General features: G+C 46.3%; 1 protein-coding gene across 1 annotated transcript; it reads right to left on the reverse strand.

Annotated features, from left to right (window-relative positions):
* Positions 1 to 315: 315 nt before the first annotated feature.
* Positions 316 to 14016, reverse strand: LOC130473467 (E3 ubiquitin-protein ligase TRIM39-like). The gene is made up of 6 exons (XM_056844996.1): positions 13606 to 14016; positions 9001 to 9084; positions 7287 to 7517; positions 5288 to 5310; positions 4246 to 4361; positions 316 to 854 (listed from the first exon to the last, which is right to left on the reverse strand). The coding sequence occupies exons 1-6, from the start codon at positions 14014 to 14016 to the stop codon at positions 316 to 318; spliced, it is 1404 nt and encodes a 467-aa protein (XP_056700974.1).
* Positions 14017 to 14232: the final 216 nt, after the last annotated feature.

The raw sequence follows: 14232 nt of genomic DNA on the forward strand, positions 1-14232 counted from the left end.
GAATCCATACAAGATCTCCATAGTTTTTACAGTAAAATCAATTTAAGTGCATTAGGTAATTTAACAGTACTAGGCCAGCTCATTTGGTACACAAGCGCTCACGTTCTTGAATTGCAAACTGTAGGAATCTTGCCACCGATTCAATTTTTATGGGGTCCTGGGTGGTCATAAGGAGAGACACCTTCTCTTCAGATCTCTGGGTTCTCTTCAGGTCATATAAATCTTTTGCCTGGCTATCATGTAATGCAGAGAAAGCGCTGGAGTGATGCTTCATTTCAGGGTGATGGATGCACAGATGAAGGCGGGGATTCTCCTCTAGATTCCACAGGTCAGTCTGGCCTTTCTCCACAAAAAGAAAGAGGGTCGGATCCTCTCCCCAATGAATGAGGCCGAATGGAAAGTGAAGATTGATTTGTTGGTACCGGCATCAAAAAATTCCACAGTACCCTTTTCATAATCCAGGCTCACCAGGATCTTCCTGGGCTCAGGCCACAGGTGCAAAATGGTCCACTGAGGGGAAGTAAAAGCATAGTACCTGGAAGTGGGATACGGGTCAACTGTTTTCCCCATAGCCCAAATCCCCTCATTGGGAGAATGCTTGATCTCCCCCTTTCTCCTGGCAGACTCGCGGACTACCCCGACTGCCCACATTTCCCCTTTCAAATCCACTTCCACTTCCCACCAATGACTGCCTGAAGTGAACACCTCGCAGCCCAGCACGCCAGGCATAAGATCAAATCTCTCAGGGTTGTCAGGCAGGTCCGTCCGATATGCGCTTTCCCATTTCACGCTCCTGAGATCCTCGGACAGGATAAGGCGGGGGTGGGCTGTGTCTGGATCCAGAATTACATTCACTAAAAGACCAAGAGAGAAAGAAAGAGGGGACCGGAGAGCGGATGGAAAAAGATCAGTCTCTCAGCTGCTAGCTTTTGGGTGATTCACAAAAGCTCCCTTTTCTAGGCTTTACCTGTTACCACAGTCTGGTCAAGCGGTCTGAAACAGAGCAGCCGAGGTCAACTTATCAAACGGGGACACATAAAGAGGACAGAGTGAAAGCCCCAGCTGTTGAAGGCATCCGGGGCCCAGTTGTCGGGACACTGTAAAACTTCCACAACTCTAACAAAGACCACACTACAATTAATCCTAGTATACCGCTGAAATGGCTGCAGTCCCCCGCCCCCTATTTTGACACTTGAAAAGGCACGGGGTATTTTTTTTTTTACACCACTGCGCTGCATGCCTGATCACAATCAGGCCCTCGGGTTATTTTTAAATATTTTAAAATGGCAACGGCATCCTCGTGGCAGCCACAAGGGTGCCGCTATGTTTAGTTTGGCCCTGAGTCAACATTTGATCAAGAGAGCTGCTGTTCAGCCTCCAATCCCTCCCCCCCCCCAAAAAAAAACAGTCACTCCTCTCCTTTAGTTCCTTTCAGATTGTTACCTTTCTTCGGGGCCTTTTGGGGGTGTTGAACGTGGTCCCCAAGACTTAGAGGAAAGAGCCCTTCTTTTTCTGAGTAACACTTAAGCTTTTTCAGTGCTTGCTCCAGGGACTCTATTATGGAAAGGAAAGAGTCACATACAGCAAATGAAATACATACATTTAGTGACACACAGCAATGAAATTTCATGTGAAAGAGAACCAAAATAAGATCCATCTCATATACTCCTCAGTAAAAAAAAAAAAAAAAAAGGTAAAGATCCCCTGTGCAAGCACCGGGTCATTCCTGACCCATGGGGTAACGTCACATCCCGACGTTTCCTAGGCAGACTTTGTTTACGGGGTGGTTTGCGTTTCCTAGGCAGACTATGTTTACGAGGTGGTTTGCCAGTGCCTTCCCCAGTCATCTTCCCTTTACCCCCAGCAAGCTGGGTCCTCATTTGACCGACCTCGGAAGGATGGAAGGCTGAGTCAACCTTGAGCCGGCTACCTGAAACCGACTTCCGTCGGGATCGAACTCAGGTCATGAGCAGAGCTTTTGACTGCAGTACTGCAGCTTAACACTCTGCGCCACAGGGCTCCTCAGTAAGCTAGGCCTTTAAATTAGAAGCAAGTTTGATGGATCCCTGGCTTGTGTTTAAATCAGGAACCTGCATTAAGGATAAAGGGCCATGAGGTGGTAGGGAAGTACCGGGGGTGGCTAGCCGACCTGGTTTTGAGCTGATTTGTCTTGGGTTTGGCATCTTTTGCCGCAGTAGTCACTGTATATATATGGCAACCATCTTTTTAATAATTGAGGAATCGTTTTATGGTTATTATGTTTTATTGTTATCTTGTAAATTTTAATGTTGACGCCTGCCCTGAGCCCGGCTTGGCCGGGGGAGGGCGGGTTAGAAGTACAATAAATAAATAAAAATAAATACAGCGGCAGGAGGTTGTGGGATCAGGAATGGGAGTCCCCTTCCTCGCAAGACAATTTATATTACTTCACTTTCTTGTTCATGGAGGTTTTTAAGGAGAGGCTAGATGGCCATCTGTCAGCAATGCTGATTCTATGACCTTAGGCAAATCATGAGAGGGAGGGCATCTTGGCCATCTTCTGGGCATGGAGTAGGGGTCATTGGGGGTGTGGGGGGGAGGTAGTTGTCAATTTCCTGCATTGTGCAGGGGGTTGGCCTAGATGACCCTGGTGGTCCCTTCCAACCCTATGATTCTATGCGGGTCACTAGGATAAATCCTTCCAATACAGGGGCAAGCAGAAAAAAGGGGTGAATGGGTGAGGGAATAGTCTTTTCTCTAACTCAGAACTGAAGGAAGGACATCCATTTTATACATGCAAAAAAATTTAAAGGGTGCTGGAGAACTACCTGGGATGCCATCTTAAGATGTGTCCAATCAACCCGTAACACCAATGTATCTACAACTGTTGTGGATTAAAACTACATAGCGGAACTCTTGGCTCATCTCTTGGTGGTGGAGTAGAGTTGAGAGATACATGGAAGAAGGGGACATGGTGTTCAAGACTCCACCACCTCCCTGGTTTCCTTGTGGGACCAACAGTAAGCCCAAGGAGTAAGAGCCACTCTAGGAGGTTCACTGGTCAAAACTCTTTCAAGTGGGTGGGGCTTCTCATCCAAGTAGGTGGAGTGTGGGTCCTGGCTTATCTCTCGCTGGTGAAGAGAGAGATGCTCTGGGAGTGCAATCCTAGATCTTCGTTCTGTTGTCCTAATGGAGGCCTAATGTGCTTTCAAACAATATCAGTAATAAATGTATCTGTGCTTCTCTCCAAGGCAGAGGGTGACTTCTGGCTAAAAGCAGTGACACAATTCTTTTGGGGCTTCTAACACTGTCTTGCCCTGACTGGATAGCCCAGGTTAGCCTGATCTCATCAGATCCTGGAAGCTAAGCAGGGTTGGCCCTGATTAGTATTTGGATAGCAGACCACCAAGGAAGTCTAGGGTCTCTACGTGGAGCCAGGCAATGGCAAACCACCTCTGGATGCCTCTTGCCTTGAAAACCCTATGGGGTGGCCATAAATTTTCTGTGACTTGATGGTGGTGGTATTAGTAGTAGTAGTAGTAGTAGAAGAAGAAGAAGAATAAGAATTGGTTTTTATATGCTGACTTTCTCTACCATTTAAGGGAGAATCAAACCAGCTTACAATCACCTTCTCTTCCCCTCCCCACAACAGTCACCCTGTGAGGTAGGTGGGGCTGAGAGAGCTCCAAGACTGCTGTGACTGGCCCAAGGTCACCCAGCTGGCTTCATGTGTAGGAGTGGGGAAACAAATCCAGTTCACCAGATTAGCCTCCGCAGCTCATATGCCAGAGTGAGGAATCAAACCCAGTTCTCCAGATCAGATTCCACACTGGTACTTTACTAATACTGTCTCGCCTCGTTCCAGTTAGTTATTTTCTACTTTGCACGTTTGGCTGTGCTTTGTCCACGTTATTCACAAGTAATTCTTGGCAGGTGTGCACCATTACTTGTGTGTAAGAATTCCATGAATCTGCTGGCACGGGTGAAGAAGGAAAATGAAAGGGATATCCTCCCTGGGCTAGGAATATCCCCCATTGTTGATGACACTGAAGGAACGATAGACAGAAGTTGAACAATAGATCCATAGTTGCCCACCCTCCTTATAAACTGATAGGGCCTTGGGAGAAGCAGGGCAAGAGGCCGCCTCCTCAGACGTCTGAAGTAACAGTATGAAGAAATCCAGTTATTTAATGAGTAATTGATTTTCCCTTTAACCCACTCGGAAACAGGATGTGATAATAACTGTATCATTCCTATGCCCCGTACCTTCACAAGTTTCCATCACCTTCTTTAGAATACAGTTGACCTGAGAAAAATGTCTGAGTCGCTCTTCCACCTCTGGAGAAAATTTTACCAGCTGTCTCTCTTGTTTCTTCTCATAGCTGCAGGAAAGATGGTTAAAGTAACAGGAGAAGAACACTGCATGTAGAGACTGGTTGAGCGTTTAGTGGAGGGGGGGAATCTGCTCTAAGGGGGGATTAAACACCCCAGGATCCCACACAAACCTCCTCTCCTCTACTGTATGTGGAAAACAGCTCCTTTGAAAGTCTGGACTCTGTGGTATTACACCCCACCGAAGGCACTTTTCTCGCCAAACCCAACCCTCCCCAGGCTCCATCCCCAAATTTCCAGGAACCCAGAGATTGCAACCATAGCAGCAATGAGGATAGGGAAGAGGGTAAAAATTGTTCCCTCTTTCATTGGAGCAGCTCTGCTGATGGAAGTGGGAGATGGGCAGGCATGGTGACTTTGTTCCCTTCCCCCTCCTCACTGGAGCCCACCAAGCTCTGGGGCAATTACTGCTCACAGGCCCTGTGATTCCAGAAATCCCCTTTCATGGTCCTGGAAATGGCTGATGAAGGGAGGGGAAAGCAGGGGGCATCCATGAATGTCAGTGCCTTCTGCTATCAGATTGCTGGATTCAACCCACTGTCCCCCCCCCCGGAAGGCTGTTTTAAATGTCTGATTGTGCCCATTAGAATTTGTGAACCTATTCTCTGTGTGTGTGTGTTAAGTGCTGTCAAGTCGCCTCCGACTCATGGCGACCCTATGAATGAAAGTCCTCCAAAATGTCCTATCCTTGACAGCCTTGCTCAGATCTTGCAAATTGAAGGCTGTGGCTTCCTTTATTGAGTCAACCCATCTCCTGTTGGGCCTTCCTCTTTTCCTGCTGCCCTCAACTTTTCCTAGCATGACTGTCTTTTCCAGTGACTCTTGTCATCTCATGACGTGACCAAACCTATTCTGCACAGAATGAAGTCCTTCCATGAAAGGCCAAGCAATATGGGTGTGCAAAAGAGCCGCTCACCTGCTGAGGGTACTTCTGATCTCCTGAAAGAGAGAAAGAGAAAAGTGTGCCTCAGCTACACAGAAGGAAAACATATACCAGGAATGCTCTGTTTGTGTATCCTTTCCTAACGGGGATTTGAACGGCTGTTTCCTCATCTGGGAGACTGCTGTTCCCAAGGTCATGCCTTCTTGAATCCCTTGATCAACAGTATTCATGGTAGACTTCTATCCATGCATATTCGCCCACATGCAATGATGGGATCTTCAGAACCAAAGTTCCGAGAGAGATCCTCCCTCCCCAAGTGTGGAAGGATGATTAGATTTGAAAGAGACCCTGAAAGAGGGGCATACTAGGGATGGAGAGTTTCCATGTCTCGTTATTGGCCTGTCTGTAAGAGCAGGGATGAGAGTTAGTGGTCAGATCCCAAGGATTATTAATTTTGGGACTCTCTGCATAAACAGTTTTAAAAATGTGAGTATCGGTTAATCTGTTAAATAAGTCAATGTTTTGCTATGGGCTAAGCCACTTGCATAGGAGCAAAAGATTTTATTTTATTTTATTCAGTTTTTACCCTGCCCTCCCACAGCAAAGCCAGGCTCAGGGAGGCTTCCACCATACAACAACCCATAATACAATAATAATAGAACCACTTTTAGTTAAAATAAATAAGTTCAATGAAAATTCTAGAATTCCTTCTTCCATAAAAGTATGGCACCCCTAATATTGTCCAATGTAGATTGCAGATAGGGACAAAGATGGGAGACCTGGGGCCATGTTTGTTTGTGGGTCCAAAAAGAAAAAAGAGGAATGAGAAGGGGGAAAGGAGAGAAAGAAAGGAGGTAAAGGAAAAAGGGGAGGGAGGCCAGTTTACATATGGACTGTCCCTAATAAGTCACCCTGAGATGTGCTAACAAGATGTGCTAATGGGTCACACTGAGGGGAAATAGGTACCACAGAACTGTGGTGGGGTCTATGCTGACCGTTTGTGGTTCACGGCTTGAAAAAGGTACAGACTGTCCACAGGCAGAAGTCTCGATCTCCATTACAAGTAACACTTAGCTCACATCAGAGCCAACAGAATTTTTTATGGTAAAGAATGGAGGTCATTAGACCTCAGCCATCAGATCTCTGACTAGTTAGAAGTGAGGAAGCTCAGAGAGAGAGAAAATCCTTGTAAAAGCGCAGCTGGGTCCCTGACACTATTCTCTCTAGTGCTGTGGGAATAGATACGAGGTATGACCATGGGTACCCACATGAACACACATGAAGCTGCCTTATATTGAATCAAAACCTTGGTCCACCAACTGATTAACTGGCCACTAAGTAGACCCTGAGAGCCATGTTCATGATTGTGGATGAGGCAAAGTATGTATCCTTTACTGTTTGCTACTGCTGACCTGAGTTCAATCCTGATGGAAGTTGGTTTCAGGTAGCTGGCTCAAGGTTGACTCAGCCTTCCAGCCTTCCGAGGTCGGTGAAATGAGTACCCAGCTTGCTTGCTGGGGGTAAAGGGAAGATGACTGGGGAAGGCACTGGCCAACCACCCCGCAAACAAAGTCTGCCTAGGAAATGTCAGGATGTGACGTCACCCCATGGGTCAGGAATGACCCGGTGCTTGCACCGGGACCTTTACCTTTACTGTTGACATATTATGCTTAATAAACCAATTGGCTTTGTAAATCTAACTAGCCGTGCATGTGGTTGTCTTGGTACAACTAGGGGGGTTACCGCACTTTGTATTCCCAGCGATGTATTAAGAGTTTGAAAATGTTGTAAAAAACATCGCTTTAAAAGGGTTTTTGGATACCACGGCTTATAAATGGTTGGAAGACGTCTTCACAGCTAAAGGGGCCAAACAAAGTGCGAACAGTATTTTTTATAACATTTTCAAACTCTTAATACATCGCTGGGAATACAAGTGCGGTAACAGCCTAGGAACCCTAAAAAAACCCTGATGCACATGAATTGCATTTAAGAACAGGTTGAGGTCTAACATATATTTATCTTTAAATCTTACCTGAAGCAATTCACTGTCCGGTAGCTCCAACTTCCCCTCCGCCTTGGCAATCAGGTCACTAAGACGAGAAATCTCTTCAGTAATTCTAGTGACATTTTCTTCCAGCCTGCTCTTGAATTTTTCCTCCAAATCTTCCAACTGGGCTAGGTGAAGGTGTTCTTTTTGCTCAAGGAAGCTATGCGTTTGCTTAAATGCAGATCTGGTTTTCTGCTTCTCCAATTCTAACTGTGCCTGGATAAGACATACAGAAATGGATGAATATCAGAGGGGAGACAGGAGAGCCCTATTCACATTACAATTAATATGTATTAATGCAAGGTGGGTATTGTTGAAATGCATGCTTTAAACTCTGTATTTCTCTAGGAACTGGTCCTTGGTTTTACTAGCAAGGTGGGTGCACATTGACTTTTTAAACAGATGTATGCACCCACATACATTCACGCACATGCATAAATTCACAGTAACATATGCACAGGACTGAAGATCGATTAAAAGAAAGCGATTAGGGGGTTGTTACCTCAATAGTAAAAGGGATTTTATACATCATTCTTTTTTCCCCTTTTTTATTTTTCTCCCCTTAAACATAACTATTTTATTAAATGTACACAAACTATCATCAGTTTACTAATTTTAGATAATTATGAAGCAACCATTTTTTTTATTAGGTTTTTAGGGTACAAAATAAAATGGGAAAGGAAGGGGAAGGGGCAAGGCACAAAATAATATGAGTTTCTGTGACAAGCCATAACATCTGTTACTTAACAACTGATACAAAAGATTTCTGGTCATGATAATCTCAATTATCTCTGTTGTAATCTTAATAATCTCTAGTACAACTTTAATAATCTCTAGTACAACTTTTATACATTATTCTTGTTTATATAGTGTAGGATCTAAACAAGGGTACTTGCCTCAAAAGCCTGTGCAACCATCTCTTTTGAGTGGGATGTGCAGACTGGATTATAGTGCAAATTATTCTTCTGTTTGAGAAATTTACAGTTGTCAGGGTATAAGTGTTCAAGAGTCAAAACTTCCTTCATCAAATACAAGTATGTATGGCGATCCTTGAGCCCATGCATCCCAGTCAGAAGGTGTGAGAGGGGTGTTACAAAGAAGTGAGTCAGGATGCAAAGGCAGAATGCAAAATGTAATCAGCTTGATCAGAACAGGAAAGAAACACTTAGTGGCAGAAAATTAGCATCTATAGTGAGACAAGAACCCTGTGTTCCTGTGCAGCCCCAGGGGATCCATTGTTCTGAATCTGTGACAGATTGTGAGTTCATTCCCAAATCTGCTTTGCTGTGGTAAAGCCAGGGTGGGCCCCCATGTGAATGGGAAAGCCTGAATCTTCAGTGGGGGGTTTTCTGCCCCAGGGGACTGGGGCAGGGAAAATAAAGGGAAACCTGACATGTGGAAGCCCTGTTAGCATTGTGCTGTATCTGCAGCCACAACAGGCAAGGGGAAACCACACAACCCTGTCCCCATGTGGAAAAACACTTTTAAAGATTTGAATGTGAGGTTGGCGAGATGAAATTTCACTTTGTTGTTGTGACAGCTAAATATGGGATAGCACATTCAACCGTGCCTGCCACCACTTGATGCTACAGTCATCTAATGTTCTGATGTACAGTCATCCAGAAGTTCTGTTGCCCTGCTCGTAGAAAGCTTGGTAAGTTTTCCAGTCAACATCAAACCCCAATATGGTAACACCTACCAGACATTCCTGGCTTCCCTGCTCTTCAGCTGCTAGGTTTTCTTTCTTTTCCTCCAGAGACTTCAGGTGGGCCTTGATTCTTTCCTGCACAAACATCGAAGGCTTTGGGAAAAGAATCTCAGTTCATCTGATACTACTGTACAATTTATTAGAAAACTGTACTTGATCTGTACTAGAGAGAGACTGCAGCCAAGAAATCAGAAGGAGATTGAGATTGGGAAGGGCAGCCATGAAGGAGCTAGAAAAGATTCTTAAGTGTAAGGATGTGACACTGGCAACCAAGACCAAGTTAGTTCATGCCATCGTATTCCCTATTACTATGTATGGGTGTGAGAGCTGGACAATGAAGAAAGCTGCTAGAAGAAAGTAGATTCCTTTGAAACGTGGTGCAGGAGGACAGTGTTAGGGATACCGTGGACTGCCAAAAACAAACAAATCAGTGGGTTATAGATCAAATCAAGCCTGAACTGACCCTAGAAGCTAAAATGACTAAACTGAGGCTATCGTATTTTGGTCGCATTATGAGAAGGCAAGAGCCACTAGAAAAGACAGTCATGCTAGGAAAAGTTGAGGGCAGCAAGAAAAGAGGAAGACCCAACAAGAGATGGACTGACTCAATAAAGGAAGCCACAACTCTCAATTTGCAAGATCTGAGCAAGACCATCAAAGATAGGACATTTTGGAGGACTTTCATTCACAGGGTCACCATGAGTTGGAAGCGACTTGACAGCACTTAACACACATATGTGATCTGATCATGAATCAAATAAACATAAAAACACAAAATTACAACAGTGTGACAATATACCCAAACAATATCACAGCTCAGACCATACACATTTTGGCTGTGAAGCCTTCTTCAGTGGTCCGAATAATACAATTCTATGCCATTTTGAAAGTGCATGAATGTATAAGAAAATTGCAATTCTTAGACTGAGTAAGCTGACATTTGTAAATTGTAAAGTCTAAAATTTGTTTATATATATTTCATCCAGAGTTGCCTTTATAATATTAGGCTCCTATAGAAGTATTCCTTTCACAGTACTCAGTCATCAAGATATATTGAAAAAATGGGATATTAGATAGATCAAGCACCTTTGAAGGGGAGAAATCAGGGTCTCTGTCTATCTAAATACTGTGGTCTTCAATCTATTAAAAAAGGAGGAGGAAGTTGGTTCCATTTTGGGGTGCAGAGCTTTTAAATTGTCCTCAATATCATTCAGGAGCTAGGAAATGTGAATAAGGAACTGGGAATAGGGGATGAACTGGGAACCAACTTCAGACTCCTAAAAAAAACCAGGGCCTTCCCATATGCTGAAGTTTTGCCTCAGTGCTGTTAGGTGTAATCGTGTTTATTCATTTTTATCCCACCCTTCTTTCAAGGTACTCAGGGCGACCGACATGGCCCTCTCCCCTTTCCCATGTTGTCCTCAGAATGTCCCCATGAGGCAGGTTAGGCTGAGAGACTGGCCCAAGTTCACCCATGGCCAGGTAGGAATTTGAACCCGGATCTCCCAGGTGCAAGTCCAACATTCTAGCCGCTGCACCACAGAGGCTCCTGACTTTGATGCAGTACCCGTAGTTCACTTTCTCACCCCCATAGAATAGATGAGTTTAGTCTTGGGGCTGGGGACTATCCATGATGCAGGTAAAACTTTTAGAATGTCTCAGGAGGGCATTTTTATAAAGGGAACAGGGGGGCAATAAAATGGAATTGTTCAGTGGCGTGCTGTTACAAAGGGAATAGGGTTGTAGTTTATCCCATATACTATCTTGTTTTTAACTGCACTGTTTTCTAATTTTTAAATCCAGTTTTTGCTTTTATGCTCCGTCACATCTTATGCTTTTTTGCATCTAAAATATTTTTGTAATTCAGTCTTGTATTGTTTATCGCATTACTCTTTTGCTGCATCGTTTTAAAAAAATATTTTGCAACTGGCCTTGGGACTCAGTGGGAAAAGACAAGACTATAAATAAATAAATACTTGTTTTTAACCCGTTGCCCTGTTTTAAGTGACGGCCATTCCCTCCATTGTCATCCGCAGCGTCTGTCTGGATGCAGTACATGAGAGGCAGGGCATACAGAGCACAGAAGTGTTGATATTTAGACAGAGCTCTACAGAACTCTGTGTAGATGTGGGGAGGATTGTGCCAGGATTTAACCCTGGAAAATATGAAGGGATGAACATTGTCTTGAGGTCGGAGGTATTTCACTTTCTTCACCACAGAATAAAGAGGATATGGAAATCAAGGATTAGGGGAAGAAGAAGAAGAGCTGGTTTTTATATGCCGACTTTCTCTAGCTTTTAAGGAGAATCACACTGGTTTACAATCTCCTTCTCTTCCTCTCCCCACAACAGACACCTTGTGAGGTAGGTGGGTAGGGTTACCAACTGCCAGGTAGTTTACTTAGCAAAAAGAAGTCACCCTAACTAACTAGTCAAGCTGCAAAGAAATAGTAACCGGCTCTTGCAATATATGCAAATAAGTGATGTTATTATACACAAGTACAAAAACATATACAAAGTTACAATATCACGATGGATGATACACTTACCGTATTTTTCGCTCCATAAGACGCACCTGACCATAAGACGCACCTAGTTTTTAGAGTAGGAAAACAAGAAAAAATATTCTGCCGAATAAAGACCCCCGTCTGGTTTCCAGGGAGTCCCTAGAAGCCGGGCGGGGGTCTTTAAACTGCTCTGCGCTGCCTGCCTAGGCAGCGCAGAACAGTTTTACCTCCCCCCCCTTCCTGGTCCGAGGCTCAGCTGTTGGGCAGGGACCCGCCCAGCTTCTAGGGACTCCCTGGAAGCCGGGCGGGGGGGGGGGGTCTTGAAAGGCCCCAGGATCAATCTCCGGCATCTCCAGTTAAAGAGCCCGGGCAGGTAGGTGATGTGAAAGAGCCCCTGCCTGAGACCCTGGAGAGCTGCTGCCAGTTTGAGTAGACAATACTGAATTGGGGGGGTCTGATTCATTAGAAAGCAGCTTCATGTGTTCATGTGTATTTTGGAGGGGGCTGTGAGCTCAGTGGTGGAGCCTCTGCTGGGCATGCAGGAGGTCCCAGGTTCAATCCCCAGCGGCATCTCCAGTTAAAGGGAACAGGCAAGTAGGTGATGGGAAAGACCCCTGCCTGAGACCCTGGAGAGCCCCGGTTCAGTCCCCGTGGGGCGGCTCCGCTCCCTCCCGCCCCTGGCCCCGGCGAGCTCGGCGCTGCCCGCCCTCTGCCTTCCCCCCCCCCACTCGCTGCATGGAGACCAGGCGGGGCGGGCAAAGAGCGAGGCCGGGCCCCGCCGCCGGGACGATCCGTGGGCCCTCCCTCCTTCCTTTCCGCTCGCCCCGACCCCCCGGCCTTCCTTTCTTCCCTCTCCCACTTCCCCCTCGGCGATCCCCACTGCACGGAGGCCGGGCGAGCGGAAGGGAAGGAGGGAGGGCCCGTGGATCGTCCCGGTGGCGGGACCCGGCCTCGCTCTCCGCCCGGCCTCCGTGCAGTGAGTGGGGGTGGGGGGGAGGCAGAGGCCGGGCAGCGCCGAGCTCGCCGGGGGCCAGGGGTGGGTGGGGGCGGGTGGGGGCGGGTGGGAGCGTAGGCGCCCCGCGGGGACTGAACCGGGGGCCTCCTGCTATGCCAAGCACAGGCTCTGCCACTGAGCCACGGGCCCCTCCTTGTTAAGTTGCCTTATGCTCAATTAGACCCCCCCCCCTCGGTCTACTCAGGAACGGGAAGCGGGGGAGGTTAAACTACTCTGCGCTGCCTAGGCAGGCAGCGCAGAGCAGTTTAAACACCCCACCTCCCAGCTGGCTGTCCCGGCGGAACGCCGGCTTGTGTTCGGGTGCGCCCAGCTGGCTGGGGGGAGGGGCGGGGGTCCGCACATTCGCTTCATAAGACGCACCGACATTTCCCCTCACTTTTGAGGAGGAAAAAAGTGCGTCTTATGAAGCGAAAAATACGGTATATACATATGATAGCTGAAGGCTACCAAAGGAAGTCAATATCAGTTGACAGTAACCTTAAGAGGTAATAACAAAAACCTGTTGCTTTATAATGTCTTTTCTTTTTTGCAGTTAAGAATATTGATAAGTGTATCATCCGTCGTGATATTGTAACCTTGTATATGTTTTTGTACTTGTATATAATAACATCACTTATTTGCATATATTGCAAGATCCGGTTACTATTTCTTTGCACAACTGCCAGATAGTAGCAGGAGATCTCCTGCTAATTCAACTGATCTCCAGCCGATATAGATCAGATCACCTGGAGGAAAATGGTCGCTTTGGCAATTGAACTCTATGCCATTGAAGTCCCTCCCCCTCCCAAACCCCGCCCTCTTCAGGCTCCGCCCCCCCCAAATCTCCTGCCGGTTGAGAAGAGGGACCTGGCAACCCTAAATGGGGCTGAGAGAGTTTGGAGAGAACTGTGACTAGCCTAAGGTCACCCAGCTGGCTTCATGTGGAGTAGTGGGGAATCAAACCCTGTTCTCCAGATTAGAGTCCACCGCTCCTAACCACTACACTACACCAAATCACAGAGGCAGATTATAAATTAAACCCTGCACATATTAGGAGGAACGGAATCCCCTACCAAAGATCTAGATGATCTCCTACCTTGTATTCATGGACGGCCTCTTCCAGGAGAAGCACAGTATGTGATCTGTGCTCTGGGGACCTCTCACAGGCCACACAAACTAATTCTCCATCCTCTTGGCAGTACAGGTTGAGCTCCTTCTTATGTTTCGCACACAGGGTTTCTTTTTTGAGTTTTATGGGAAGGAGTTTGAGCTTTTCAACTATATTGGCCAACTGACAATTTGGCTGGAATTTTCCTTTCTGGATCGGGAACCTGCAGAAGGGACACTCCAAGTCCCCCAGTTTTTCCCACTTTTCACAGTAGTCAGTGATGCAGGCCCGACAGAAGTTGTGCCCGCATTCCAGGGTCATGGGGTCAGCTAGATACTCCAAGCAGATGGGGCACCTGGCTTCCTCTTCTATAGCTACAGATGATATGGCCGAGGCCATGGCGGGTTATGGTGTCTCTGCAGCTTTGCTGTTAGATGATGCAGCTTGTGTGACCTGCAGGAAGGCAGCAGACAGGAAAAAAAGAAATGCCTGTTGAGTAATCACTATTTCATCATCTCTTCAGTGGGAATGGATCGCCTTCAAAGAAATTTTGATGGATTATATTCTATATGGTGATACCTGCTTTTTGGGAAGGAATGCGCTTTCGGAATGCCC

This window comes from Euleptes europaea, chromosome 1, assembly GCF_029931775.1.
Source record: "Euleptes europaea isolate rEulEur1 chromosome 1, rEulEur1.hap1, whole genome shotgun sequence".
Lineage (NCBI taxonomy): Eukaryota > Metazoa > Chordata > Lepidosauria > Squamata > Sphaerodactylidae > Euleptes > Euleptes europaea.